The 15,099-nt window shown below is 46.4% G+C and overlaps 1 protein-coding gene across 8 annotated transcripts in view; it reads left to right on the forward strand.

The window, feature by feature from the left end:
- Positions 1-15,099, forward strand: part of CC2D2A (coiled-coil and C2 domain containing 2A) — a 133,920-nt gene that overhangs the window by 93,977 nt on the left and 24,844 nt on the right. For all 8 annotated transcript variants that reach the window (XM_078068404.1, XM_078068403.1, XM_078068409.1 and 5 more), the window contains 6 exons: positions 1,746-1,913; positions 4,613-4,718; positions 4,909-5,018; positions 6,272-6,368; positions 6,816-6,914; positions 10,208-10,384. In XM_078068404.1, the coding sequence (XP_077924530.1) occupies positions 1,746-1,913; positions 4,613-4,718; positions 4,909-5,018; positions 6,272-6,368; positions 6,816-6,914; positions 10,208-10,384 (757 nt within the window). The remainder of the gene's footprint in view (positions 1-1,745; positions 1,914-4,612; positions 4,719-4,908; positions 5,019-6,271; positions 6,369-6,815; positions 6,915-10,207; positions 10,385-15,099) is intronic.

A 15,099-nucleotide genomic window follows, 5' to 3' on the forward strand; every position in this document is an offset into this window, starting at 1 on the left:
GAAAATCAGGGAGATGTTGTTTGAGGATACAAACTTGCAACTAGTGATTAAATAAGTCCTGGAGATCTCAGGTGTAGCAGAGTGAATACTGTCAATACTGATCATAAACTTCAAAGTTACTAAGCGCCTTGATCTTAATTGTTCTCCCCCCCCCAAAAAAAGATAATTCTGTGAAGTTAAGAGGTGTTGGCTATCACCTCACTGGCAGCCATACTCCAATATGTAAATGTATCAGACCAACACACTGTACGTCTTAAATTTACACAGTTATATGACAGTTACATCTCAATAAAAATAAACTAAAAATAGTAAAATGCAGCTAACGAGTCACACACAGAAAAAAGAGATTTGCAATGTCACTCTCCTCACAGTCTTTTTTTTGGGGGGGAAGATAGTTATTTTTCATAACTTTCCATTATATTAATATGTAATGGGCCTGCTCTTGTTTTAAGGCAGTTAAAAATAAATATATGTCAGTATTTTCAAAAGAGGAAGAAGCTGGCTGTTTAGTCCTAGTGAACCGAGTTGGAGCCCCAGCTCCCTCTTACTGAGGAGCCTTCAGCAAATCCTGTCGCCTCCCAGTTTCTTCATGTGAAAAATGGGGTAAATGTTCCCCTTGTCAGGCTTTGAAATGGTCTCTGTAAGGCACCCAGCACTCTGCTTGATCCATAGAAGACCCGCAGGGGAGCAAGCGGAAGCCCGGGGGGGGCCGTAGCCTCCCCAGCCAGCATATGGCCCTCGGAAGAAGGCCGCTCGGCTCTGTCCCGCGCCGTCTGGCCCCATGGCGTCAACCTGCAGATCCAGACTCACGTCTGTGCCTCTGTTCAGTCTCTGGGCTGGACTTTAATGATCTGCTTCGTGGCCCTTTCTCCCGCCATGACTCACTGCCTGCGCTCCCATCCTCTTGGAAGTGTTTACGGGATTTCACCTCAGTGAGAGGGAGAGTGGAGAGGGATCCTCCTGGCCCGCCCCTTCCTCCTGCAGAATCACTGCCATCATGCCAGCCTCATCTTTCCAACAGCTGCCATTTTAGGGCATCCACCCGGTGCTAGACCAGTGCCGGGGTGCTTTGCACACCCCCCTCCCTTTATCCTCTTCATCACCCCAAGAGGTAGGTATGATCATCCCCATTTTACAGATGATGAAACAGAGACAAAGAGGTGAGATAATGTGCCCAAGGTCAAAGAGCTGAGCCAGGAGCCCCACGGCTTTGTCTAACTCCAGAGGCCAAGGTACCCCCAGAAGTGCCCAAGAAGGCTGTGAACATCACCATGTGAATGGAGCAGGTTAATGTGTGCTCCAGGGCTCAGGAGAGGGAGCGCCCTTCTAGCTGGCGTGGCTGGGGCCCTGGGGAAGGGAGACACCGGCCCTGAAGGGGCAGACGAGGAGGAAGTGGGGAGGGCACCCATGCACAGGACTGGCCTGGCCGAGCAAAGGCCGAGAGTAGGCAGAGCACCGCACATTTGAGGGATGAGCAGGCAGAGAACAAGGCGGCGGGAAGCAAGAGGGGCCCAAGCACACTTTTCTTCCTCTGATCAGTAGCAACTAAAATCAGTGTAAGGATCCACACCAGAGGATCTCCCCAATCTCGGGAGAATTTCTTTGATGATTTCCACCCTCCTTAAAAAGACAAGAGTTTTTCGGGGGCCTTTGAGGGCCCCTTGGGGAAGAGTTTGGGAAATTGTCTCACAGCTTTCCAGACCTTTCCTTTCCTCAGAGTCCTAATCCTGTTCTGTAATCATTAGCATTCTGGGGCTAAGCCTTTTCAAGCTGGCAGAACAAAAGCGACCACTAAGGCCAAGGAGAAAAGGTCGGAAGAAGGTGACAGCCCAAAACCTGTCCGATGGAGACATAAAGGTGCTGGTGAACATCATCCGGGCTTATGACATTCCCGTGAGGAAGCCCACAGCAAGGTGAGAGCCCTCCAGATGGCCCTGGGATGGAGAGTACAGGGTCCCAGCCAAGTGGTTCACTTCTTTATAGCATGTCCACCCCCACATTGAACGTAGTGGTTGATCATGGCGGCCAGGAGTGAGGGGCGGTCTTACTGAAGCCAAAACACTATTGCTTGCAAGTAATAGAACCAACTCAGTCAATTTAGGCTAAAGAGGGGGTTCATTGGGAATATCTCAGAGAACTCAGGTTAAGAGGTACAGCTGAACTACATGGTGGACAGTGGATGGTAAAAGATTGAGATGGTTCTTCTGAGGCCCATTGTCTCTCTTGCTTGCTTCCCTCTGTGGGTCTGCTTCATCTCCATGTGAAGGAAGTGGTCCTTTCAGCCATGGTACCATCCACCAAGTATCATCTTTTCAGGAGAAAAGCTGAAGGTCCTAACTTGGGTCAGGTGTTGATCCCTGGTCTAATCACCTACAGCCAGAGAGGCAGGGTCCCCAGGCCCTGGCCTGAAGGTGGGGAACGGTTCTCAGAGAAGTGGGTGTGAGCTAGGCAGATACCCGAAAGGTGTATGTCCTAGGTTCTAAACACACATACTATGAGCATAAAAATGTGACTTCCCTTTTATCTGCTCTGAGACATGAGTGATGCCTACTACGTTTCACTACACTGGGGCAGTGCGGACCCCCCAACCAGGGTAGGGTGAGCTTGAGTCTCTTACCCCCTTTAGAGAACAGAGATGAGCAAGAATTAAAGAAAGAAAGAGCAAGAATCAAAACTTCTACCAGCTGGTACCCTTGCCCATGTAATGAGGAAGGCTGACCTTTCCTGTCCGTTCATCAGCTTCCCCGCACTATGCTAAGGCTCTTTCATACAGATTATTTTGCTTACTTCTCACTACTGTTAATATCTCCATTTTACAAAAGGGAAAATGTGTGGGTGGCTTGTCCAGGGTCACCCAGCGCCATCTGATTCACAGAAGAGCACCGTTCTGGACTTTGGCATCTTCTCTCCTCTCTAGGATCTTCCTTTTAAATTTATCCCCCATCCATTATTTTACCCTTTTTTTTTTATTTTTTCTTTCTTTTTTTTTTTTTACTGCCTAACTCTTCCACCCATTCCAGAACATCTGATCATCACCAACTATTCCCAGCATTTGGTTACTAGTAAATGTCCATTTAAGCTCTTGAATCTGTGCATAGCATTGCTTCCTCGAGCCATAGCCCAACCCCTTCACCTTGATTGCATCAAAGCTCAACTGTGGGGAGAAAAGCTGTTTTTTAAAATAACGTATAGGTGTTTCTCTTATTTTGGTCTCTATAGAATTTTTTTTTAAGTGTTAAACCATTCCGTTCAAATTACAAGGAAGCTTGGTTGATCCTCTATGTTATACATTTCCATGTAGGCTCATTAAGACAGCTCAGATATCAACGCTTGCATTAAGCCTGCCCAAATCTTCACCCTCTACCCTTGCATCCAACTAGATTGGATTTTTCATCTCCCTCTCTGTACTCTTCTGGCCCATGCCCATGCCTGTGGTCTAATGTGCCTCCCACTGGATTGTGATTATTTGTTTACATGTCTGCTGGCCCTTTTAGTGCATTTGATTTATCTTTGCAGCCCCAGAGTCTAACACAGGCTGCAAATATAGTAGGTGCTTCACAGATGTTTTTGTAATACTGTAATCAGTGGTGTTCCAGAGAGAAGAAGGGTTTCTCTGGCAGCTGTTTTGTTAAATATTCCACTTCTATTGTCTCATGGCTTGTCTGATACCTTTATCTGTGAAAAGGGAAGACAGTCTGGTAGAAAGAGACAATTTATACTTTGGCCGGTAATGAATATGAAATACTTGGTAAATTGTAAAGTTCAGTGCAAATATGCAGGGGTGTCGTTAGGAGGAGGGGAGAGGTATCTGGGAGAGACTCTCTGGAGATGATCTTCATTTCTTTTTTTAAGAATCCCAAAAGGGATGGGGCACCTGGGTGGCTTAGTCAGTTAAGCATCCAACTCTTGATTTCGGCTTGGGTCATGATCTCAGGGTCGTGAGATCGAGCCCAGCATCCGGCTCCATGCTGGACGTGGAGCCTGCTTAAGATTCTCTCTCTCCCTCTCCCTTTGCCCCCCTCTCCTCTACCTCCACCCTTACCCACTGCCCCCCCCCCACCCTGGTTCACGTGCATGCTCTCTTTCTTAAAAAAAAAAAGAAAAAAGAAGAATCCCAAAAGGGAAAGAAGGCAAGACCCATAGATCCTAATTCAAGCTAGGAATCTGTGAGGGTCTCTTTCCCAGGGAGGCTTGGCAGGCCTGGAGAGAGGGGTCTTACATGGGATATGTAGCTCACAGTTGTTGGAGAATGCAAGGTCACAGAGAATGAATGCAGTGGGAGGGGACCTGGGTGGAGACAGGGCAGGCTGGCCAGGAAGCTCAGGATTCTGCCACCTGAGAGGGACTGAGGCTCTCATTTGTGGGGGGAAAGACAGATTCCTCACTCAGGCACCCCCTGGGAGTGGGGGGAGGACCCTTTTCTCTGTTCCAGCCAGACATGCAGGGCTAGGGGTGGGAGTTGGGGCGGCTATATGACTCACTAAGTCATGGAGATGACCCGAGCATACTAAAAGCTTTCTGAAGTGTCAACAGACTGTCTCCAGAACCATACCTCTTTGGAGAAGCCATCTTGCTGAGTATCTAATTTCTGTCCTGCATTTCTCCCTCCTAGCAAATTCCAGCAGCCATCAAGATCGTCACGGACTTTCAGCGAGAAGCGTGCTGCTTCCCCGACCGCACACAGCCCCACCCACAGCGCGGACTACCCCCTCGGCCAGGTGAAGTACCTGGATGCTGCGTGTCAGCTTAGATCCTTGCCCCTTCAGAACTGCCCAGAAACTGTATCGTCTCTTTAATGCTTCATTTTCTTTGGAAACACACTACTTAGTCAACATATTCTACCTCTGCCAAGAACAAAATAATTCAACGAGCCGTTACGGACTCTAACACCTTGCTCTTCTCTTGAAGGTTTTAGTACGTCCTTTTGTGGAAGTTTCTTTTCAACGAACGATTTGCCACACAACTACAGCTGAAGGACCAAACCCCAGCTGGAATGAAGAACTGGAACTTCCTTTTAGGTGAGCGTATTTTCCTCTTTAGGGAACTGTAGGATATTTTGAAGAAATGTGAATAAAATGGGGCCTCGGGGGTGAAAGCTTCTGTAGCGTGAGCTAGGACAAGATCAAGAGTCTGACCCCGAGTCCCACGCTGCTCCTCTGGTCTCACAACTGACTCCAGTCGAGAGTAAAATGGGAAAATGTCCAACTTTTGAAACTCAGGTTCACTGTTGGGACACCCCCATGCCTCTCCAGGCTCTGGCATCGTGCAGCCCCAAGATTCCCGTTCCCTGGACCCCACAGTCCCTACACAGCTTTCCGTTGTTCCTCGTCTCCCCGACTCTGGAAGCTTCAAGTAAACTCCCCAGTCTGTAACTCCCTACTTTCCATAATTACGCTTTCTTCCTCACCAGAAATACTACATAGGCATTTAAAACTTTAAGTGATTTTAGGTATTTAAAAGACTCCTTATTTCAGATCTTGAAGCAACCTTAGAAATTACCTAGTGCACCACTCTACTTTTATAGAAAAGAAATGAAAACCCAAAGATGGAAGGTGACTGGCATAAGGCCACAGAGTATCTTAGAGACGGAGCAAGGATTAGAGCTGGTTCAGTCAGAAGAGAGGGACACATACCACTATTATGCACACAATGAGCATAAAGAAGGGGAAAACGTAAAGGCAGATGCTCAACAAAATACATGCAACAGCCCAGTATGGGCTGGACTCGGAGCAGATGATATTATAGGAGATGAACTCACCCCTGCTCTGCTTAGTTAGCTATGGGAAAGTGAGTGGGAGGCAGGGACCATTCCAGCAGCCTTATGACACCAGGAGGTTTAAGACTGGGGCGTGGTCTGCTGGAGACGCATCTTCTAAAGCCCAGTTGCTTAGGAAACCTGCATACTGACCGGCACGAGTGTCAGCCGGAGCCCTTGAGTGTAGCCTGTCCACGAGCCAGCTCAGCTGTGGCCAGCTGGCTCCTCGCAAAGCTCACCATGCAGGTTGAGGGGATGATGGGAGACTCGGCAGGACAAGCCAGCAGATGGGGCTTCTGTCTCTACGGGGCCTCCAGTCTAGGGCCCCTTCCACCTGAGTATAGGTATTATGTTAAAGCATCTCAGTACAAAGGTAAATATTTGAAATGAAAGCACTGCTTTTAATCCTCATGTCTATGCTCATATTTGAGTATTTTTCAGATTTGGGTATTTGAGCGCTCATTGTTTCTATCTTGCCCATTGTCATGGTCCCTGGTCACATGTGCCCATGTGCAGGGCCCCCAATGGGGATTACAGCACCACCAGTTTGCAGTCAGTGAGAGACGATGTGTTCATTAACATTTTTGATGAAGTGCTGAACGACGTCCTAGAGGTAAGCTCACAGTTTGGAGGAAGGCGTCTGCACCCGTGTTCACGCCCTCTACCCACTGTAAGTCCCTAACACATTCTGTCTTTGTGCTGCTTGACATGTTTCAGACCTGACATGTGTGAGCAGGAAAGGGAGAAGGGAGGAAGAGAACTAGCTTTTTGATTTTCGATAACTGCACTGGGTGGGTTACATATGTGGTTTTAATTCTAGAACAACCCTGTGAAGGAGATTGTAAAATCTCCAGTTTAGTGAAGGGGAAACTGAGGTGCAGAGGGGTTGAGTGACCTTCCCAGGGCCACAGAATGATGAAGTGTCTGAGCCAGAATGGGCCGTAGGTCTGTCCAACCTACCCCGTGGGCTTCCGGCTACAGCCCGGCCGTTTTCCCGGGGCCGGTTAATTACATGAGTGGCCGACGTTGCTCAACAGTTACCACTTCCCACCCCCTGCAGGATGACCATGAAAGAGGAAGGGGAATCCACACCCATATTGAGAGACACTGGTTGGGAAGCGTGAAAATCCCATTTAGCACCATTTACTTCCAAGCCAAGGTAAGCATCCGACGTCCGAATTCCGTGGGGCTCGGGAACGGCTGCGTCCACTGCTCCCCTACCCTCCCCACTGAGAGAACCTATGTGCGAGCCGCCGTCAGCAAGAGAAAAAGCCATTGATCTTGGGTCATATTTGCGTGGCTTGTAAAACATCCATCTGCCTTAGAGTCAGGAGTTAATGGAGGACAGTTCCAGTCTGAGAATTTTTCTAACATTTAAGTAGAAGTGAAGCAGATGGTGGGACGGAGCGGAAACGTGTCTAAACGACCAAAGTGGAGTGGATGGATGCCTGAAAGTAACCTGAAGGGAACAGTCAGACAGTGACGGCCATTTAATCACGTGCATTCTATTAATGCTTCTAGAGTGCTCCCCATTTCAGACACGGGAAACGGTTAGTGGAGACCCGTTCAAGTAAGACACCCTTCTTCAGAGTTTAGTGATTTTGCTTAAGGGGACCCATTAGGTTAACAACTCTTGAATGACTTAGTAGCTCTAATCTGGGACAGTGAAAGATTCTGCAATGGCTTTAATATCCTGGTATTAAATCCATGGCAACGGGAGGCTTTGAGCCACAAGCCTGTAGCTAATCTCCCACAGCCACAGAGGGAGCGATTTAATCCCACACGTGATGACCACCCAGACCACGTGTCTCCCGGGCCAGAGTCTGCAGCCAGACCCAGGCTTGGATGGGTTGGAAGCTTAAGGATAATTGGAATTGCAATTCTCCCCCTAGACAACGGGACAGTCTACAGGTGAAGCTTCCGTTATGTGCTGGCCAAAAAATTTACATTTCCCTCTTTATTTTTTTTTTTTTTTTTTTTTTTAAAGAGTTTATTTATTTATTTGAGAGAGAGAGAGAGAGAGAAACAGCATGAGAGGGGAGAGGGTCAGAGGGAGAAGCAGGCTCCCCGCCGAGCCAGGAGCCCGATGCGGGACTCGATCCCAGGACTCCGGGATCATGACCTGAGCCGAAGGCAGTCGCTTAACCGACTGAGCCACCCAGGCGCCCTACATTTCCCTCTTTAAATAGATCTTAAATGAAAAAAATTTTTTTTTGTTTAAGAGCACACGAGTTTGTAAACAAAACTGCCATGTTATTTGGCATTGCTGAATTTCACATTTGGAAGGGTACTCAGAGGTAATTACTCCCAATCCCTTCTTGATAAATTAATCTCCTTTACTGTGGTAATGTCCATACTCTGCTTGAGTGCCTCTAGAAACAGGGAATTTGATCTCTTTGCCATAGTGTTATAAATTTCTTCCTTGAACCATGCCATAATCTGTGTGCTTCCCTATTTGTAGGTCCTGGTTTGAAGCTACACAAAACAAGTCGAATCCTGACCCACTAATAACAGTAGGAGTAACTATATTACATGCCATTACTAGCTAGTTTGTATGTCACCTCAATTAAACCTCACAACAACCCAGTCGGCTTTATTGTCCCCATTTTACAGATGAAGAGACAGAAGCCTAGAGATGTGAAGTCACTACTCAAATCCCAAAGCTTACAGCAGAGTGGGATTCAGCTTTTACCCACTTCCCACAGTGCTCACATTGCGTATCCCTGGGGAGTGAGACTGGTAAACGGAGAGAACTATTCAACGTTGGGGTTTATACATTTCAGTATTACTTTTGAGAATGATTTTATTACATTTGTCATTTAAAAGTTTCGTCTGACTCCCAAACTCGTGCTCTCCCATGCACCCGCAGGGGACATTGGGCAGGGTCTGGAGACACTGCTGTTGTCACAAGTAGAATGGGAGCTCGTGGTGTCTTGTGGGTGGAGGCCGGGGATGCTGCAGACACCCCACGGTGCACAGGACAGCGCCCACCACAGACAGTCCTCAGGCCCCAAAGACCAGCTGTGCCCAGGCAGAGAAACCCTGTCTTAAATCCCGATACTCCAGCTACCTGGAGAGAACACCCACTCCTTTCTGGGTCATCGGCCTAGTTGCCACATCAGATGCACCTGCTTGTTTCAGCTGCACGTTTCACGGCGTTGTTTCTGTATGCTTTTTTTTTTTTTAAGATTTTATTTATTTATTTGTGAGAGAGAGAAAGAGCACAAGCAGGGGGGAGGGGTAGAGGGAGAAGCAGACTCCCCACTGAGCAGGAAGCCCGATGCGGGACTCGATCCCAGGACCCTGGGATCATGACCTGAGCTGAAGGCAGATGCTTAATGACTGAGCCACCCAGGCGGCCTGTTTCTGTGTCCTTTTCCCTGTACCCCTCACCTGCCCCCCAGTGCAGGCTCTGGGGCAAAGCACCGATGTAAGGAGGAAAATAAACAATAGCTCACTTAATTCCTCCCTAGAAGGCGCAGTCACTGAAAGTTTAACTTCTTTCTGTATTTCTCCTGAGACATAAAGGCCACTAAAGACCGAAATGAAAATCAGATTCTCTGTAAGCGTGTGAATTTCAAATTCCGGCCCTGAAAAGTTGTGTGGCACCAGACAGTCTTTTATAAACTTACTGTTGTGTTGACTACACACGAGTGGAAAGTCCTGTGTTTTGGAGCCTCTGCAGAAGTCAGGTCACTTCATACAAGTGGCTCGTAGTGCCTAGACCCACAGGTACTGAGCACCTGCTGTGTAAACAAAACGCGGCTCTACACTGGAGAAGGGTGGTGGGAACGGGGGTGATACACAGATCTGTTCACAGAGAGAAATCAGGTCTCCAGAACAAAGCGATAAACAGGCACACGACTACAGAGTGGGGCAGAATGGGTCACGGTAACAAGCGGAAGACACACACTCTGTGTGAGGCTGCTGGAGACAAAATAATTCACGAAGGAAATGACATCCGACCCGAACCTGGAAATAATGATGGATACTCCGCAGGGGGGGATGAAACTCTGGGGCATTCCAGAAAAGGCGGAAAGGCCGCTGGCCCGTCCATACTGAGCGCTGAGCGTACGCCCGGCATTTCTCTGGGTGTCTGACATCTATTCATCCAGCACCTGGAACTACCCTACAAGTAGGTCCTGTTATTGTCTCTTTATAAATGCACGAGCTGAGGCACCCGGAGTGTGATCCAGGATTTGAACCCAGGTGACCTGCTGTCACGGTCAACCTGCAGAGCTGGGAGACGCTCTGCAGAACTTCGCAGAGGCAGGGAAGTAGAGAGCCCTTCCCGTGAGAGCTCAGGGAGACACGCCCAGAAAGAGGGGGGAGCCTTGAATGCCAGTCGAGCACTCTTTATTGGATTCACCAGATGGTGAGGGGCGGACACTTACCTTTGAACTTTCACTGGAAAACCACCAGGATGTTCACCAAGTCGTATGTTCTTCACAGATTGACGGGACGTTTAAAATAGACATTCCCCCTGTTCTTCTGGGCTACAGTAAGGAGCGAAACCTGATGATCGAGCGGAGTTTTGACTCGGTGCGAAGCCTGAGTGAAGGTTCCTACATCACCCTGTTCATTACCATCGAGCCTCAGCTGGTTCCCGGGGAGTCTGTTCGAGAAAAGGTAACCCTGCCCCCACTTGAGCATCGCATGTCTGATGCTGATGAGACACCACTATGCTTGCTGGGCTGTGCTTTTATAAACGCAGACCGCGTGGCGCAGGCAGAGGGCTCCTGACACTGTCCACTCACCACTCTTAGAGTCTGGACAGAAGGAAGGGGAGATTGGAGATTGGTACTTCCATTGAGCCGATACTTAGGTTGATCCACAACTTAAACTTTCAGGCCAAGCAAGACAAACATAAACATGCGCCAGGTTTAGAAGAATTTTCTTAATGGAAGAAAAAAAGCAGACTGCTGTTTTATCTTGATGTTTATTGGCAAGCATGCTGAAATACACCTCCACGTGTGACCTCACGTCCCTGGTTGGGCTGCGCATTGAATCGATTTATAGGATCGTAAGGCTAGACCTCCAGGGGTCACCTCATTTCAGTGCCTTCAGACAGAAACAAATATCTGCACAAGTGCTCTAACTCTGAACAGCTCTACAACAAAGAGTTTCCAGAACGTAGTTTTGTTAGCAACTGTTTCCCAACCCTTATAGCCAGGAGACACCTCCTTAATGTAACATGCTCATGCAGCCTTAATGGGCACCGCCCTCACTGGTTTGGGGGGAAAGTACTGACTATGACCTCGTCACACCATAAACTAATGCAATCACAAGTACTGAGTTCTTACTCGGTCCTCAGCACTGTGTCAGACATTTGACACCTGTTCTCTCTTACTACTCACAGCTGTATTGTACGGTGGGTCTGCAACTGAGACAGGAGGAAACCAAGGCTCAACCTTCCAGTTCACCCAGACAGTAAATGCAGAGCTAACAAGTCTGTCTGACTCGAAACCTTATATATTCAATAAATATTTACTGAGCATCTTCTATGTGACAGGCATTTCTCAGGCACTGGGGATACAGCAGCCTAGAAAAGCAGAGAAAAATCCCACGGAGCTTACGTTCATGTGTAAACCCAGCTTGTCACCTACTACACTAGACACGGATTCTCCTGCTGACTCTTTAGTTTATCCATCTTAGCTTTGTAATTAAGACTCAGATGGAGATGGAAAAAAAAATGAGCACATTCCTCTGTTTCTGTTTCAGTATTACAGTTTGGTTCACAGAGAAAAATACTATCCCTATTCCCCTTTGCAAGGATTATTGGAAAAAATAAATCTACTGAAATTCGAATTAATCTCACATGCTGGCCTTTGTCACAAACGCTGTGACAAATCTGTTCTCTAGAAAACACGGCAGAATACATGCGCTTCAGAATATTTCTAGGAAGTGAAACATGTATGCTGAATGTTCTTCCTTCATGTATAAACTCAAGAGAAAGCCAACAGCATGCTGATACAGAAGAATGCTCCCAGACAAAAGATGGTTTTGCTATTTCTATGTCTTCTTCACGAAGGAAAAGCACTCCATCTGGAGGTGAGCTTCCAAAGCATGTGAAAGCAGTCTGCGACCGCGGCCAAAGGGTTGAAACCCAGAGCCCAGAGCCGCCTTAGCACCTGGCACTGCCCCCCACCCCCCGGGCCCTGAAGCCCAGCCCCAGGTCCGCAGCCTGCCCCGCCTACAGCCAGGTGACAGGGCTGTCCACTGCTGCTTCGGTGGCAGGTCACTGCCCCGCTGTGTGTGGAGCATTTCCCTCAGGCCTCTTGAAAGGAGGCTTAAGAAACCCCTTTGGAGGGCAGGTTCTTTGCTGCTATTTGATGAGGAAGCATGTGGACCGACAACACCCTGATGTCCTAAACACAGTGGCAGAAAACACTGCTGGGTGAGTCCCCTGCAGATGATTCGGGAGAGACAAGCTCTCACCCTAAGAGCATAGAGCCCACAACCTGGAATTGGTTTTCTGCTTACCAGCAACTTCCAGAATTAGCAAATTAGAGTCTTCCCTCCATCATTATCCCATGGGGAACCATTCCCTGACTTTTTAAGGGATTTACTCATGGAATTTTCACAAGAATCAGTAGCGGCAACTCCTGAAACTCTTCCTGTAACTGCTTTACGTTGTCTTGAGAAAAGTTAAGTTTTTAAAAATAGATTATTTCTGTTAATAAAGTCTTCCTCTCATTTCTTTTTTCTTTCTTGCCTCTGATAGATGAGTGACATGCTTAAAAAGGTATACCAGGTATTTTGTTTTACATCTGTTGGTAGTTATTAGGCTTTTACTTAGCTGCTTTCCGTCCCCTGCCACTTCATGGAAGCTGATGGGTCCTGGTGTATGTGCGATCCCTTGGCGATGAGCTACAGCAGACGCTGGAAGTTCCATGAAGAATGTCCAGCTCTGTCTTTCGGCCCATTTCATTTTGCCAGAGAGATTCTTAGTTAGCTGTGAATGTAGGAAGTCATAGGTGTGAATGTAGCCTGCATGCTGGGCACCATCTCCACTGTTTCCAAGCCTATAAAATCCATGAGCTGCTTCTTACAGAGACAGCACGGCTGTGACAATGATTTCTGATTAGGAGAGCTGTCACAGTGTGTCCAAAGAGAAGTTTTGAACCCATTTGATTTTCTGTAAATACTGACACTAACCTAGAGGTAAAAAAAAAAAAAAAAAAAATTGAACCAGTTAAGAATCTTCCACATTTTGTGTTGAATCAAACTGCGAATTTGTCAGTTAGCCCTTAATTTGTTTTGTAATAAACAACCCAAATTCTTCTAGTATTTAGCTTTCCCTTGGCACTTCTTAGATTACCAAGATGGCATAGTCCTCCATAAATCACTGTTTCGCTCCATGGAATGGCATCCTGGTGACCTAAGCAAGTATTAATGACCATTAATAGATACTTATTTAAATGCTTACCTTGTGTATGCTCGGGGCAGAGAGGAACACAAGATGATTCAAGCATGGGCCCTGCTCTCACGAAGCACTAGGTACGTTTTCAAAATACCTAACTGCACATCCAGGTCCAAGTGGTAGAAAACGTTTTAGACATAGTTTCTTCAACCTGGAAGGCCAATAGTCAGGACTGATTCAAGGTTTTTGTTGCTCTTTCTGGGCAAAGCCTATTGCTGCCTCTTAAGTGCTCCCCTGGCACCCTGTGTTTATCTCCATAGACTCTCTGGTCAAGTAGTTCAAGTGCCTGACTGCTTGTTAGTGTTTTCCTCTAGACTAGAAGTTGCTTAGGGCACTGTTTCATACTCATTTATCCACAGTGCCTGGTACCTTTCAGACTCTCAGCAAATAACTGGATGAGTAAGTAAATAAATGAGTGTAAAGAACATAGGGATGAATTCACTGGGTGCTTTGTTTCATAGCACTCTTGTTGCATGATTCTCCGTCTTTCTAAAGTTACAATTATTTCTGGGGTGACAGTTCTATCCCAGGAGTCTGTGACACACCTATACCAAACAAGTCTTCAGAGCTCACCATTTCCATTTATTTATATCTCCGTCCTAACGTCTGTCGGGCAGCTACCGTGGGGTGGCGGTATGCTGAGCAGTAGGTGGTTACAGTGATGATGCAGATGACGATGATGTTCAGTTTCAGATGTCAGGGACATCCCACGGGAGTGTGTGGGAGGCTTCCGGAAGTGCCTCCGTCCTACTTAATCCCCACAACCGCTACCCCAATCCCTCAGGGTACAGCAATCGAATTAGAAACAGGAGCCACAGTCCAGCTCCAATGAAACAGAAGTCAAGAACAGCTGGGATAGTCTAGATTCTATCTGAAGTCATAAAAAAGTAAGGGGATGTTTTCTGTGCACTTGTTCATTCACTCAACAATATTTGTTAAACACTTACTATGTGTACTACGTGCCAGGTGGTATTGGTACTGGAGATAAAAAACAAGAGCAAAACAAAATCCCCGATTCTAGGAATCTTACTCTATAGGGGGAGACAGAGTAAACTTATCAGTGATTTTAAATGCTAAAAAAATAAATAAATAAAGCAGAGTATGAGAAGGATAGTTGGGTGCACCTCCCTTCTCAAAACAAACACATTGTCAGGGACTGCCTAGAATCTAAATTCGACTTAACAGTTAATTTTTCTAATAAAATTTTATTTGAGTTTATCTTGAAACCCTCTGAAATGTAAGCAACCATATGTATATTTTTATACTAAGCAATAAAATTCTTGTAAAAACATTTAAATATCTGCTTTTTTCAAACTATTTTTTTTTAGCAATAGCTTTAGGGAAAAAAATTACAACATGTGTCTAAAGGCAAATGAAAATTGTTCTGTTTCATCTGCTTTGAGTTACTATCAGAAGCTTGGGAATTGGTAGCTCATCTTGGATCAGAGAACTGCTTAAAATAAATATAATACATTCGATCTTTCTAGTTCTGTTTCCTTTTTCCTTGAGACCCATTACTATTATGTATTACATTGATCGTGGATTTAAAACTTAACACATCAACATGTATCTGCCAATTTGTTACGCATTTAGCATGAGTTGCTCAAGCTTTGCCTTTGAGATGTTAGATTTCTGGGCCCCTCCCCCCTCTAAAACCAATGTCAAAATACACATAAAACTACTGCTTGGTCTCATCAATCAGAATTAGTACATTATACTTTACTTTCTATATAGGTGGTTATAGTTTTCCATAGGGCTGCTTGCCTGTTGACTGCTTTCTTTCAATCCTGTTCAATATATTTTAAGTATTTAATGAATCCATCTAATCTTTAGATTATAAATATAATTAAATAAAGCCCTGGGACTCCAGGGCACGGCAATAGCGTAAGGGGTCACTTAATCATAGTTCCTGAAGCACATG

The sequence above is a fragment of the Halichoerus grypus genome, chromosome 3, assembly GCF_964656455.1.
Source record: "Halichoerus grypus chromosome 3, mHalGry1.hap1.1, whole genome shotgun sequence".
Taxonomy (NCBI): Eukaryota; Metazoa; Chordata; class Mammalia; order Carnivora; family Phocidae; genus Halichoerus; species Halichoerus grypus.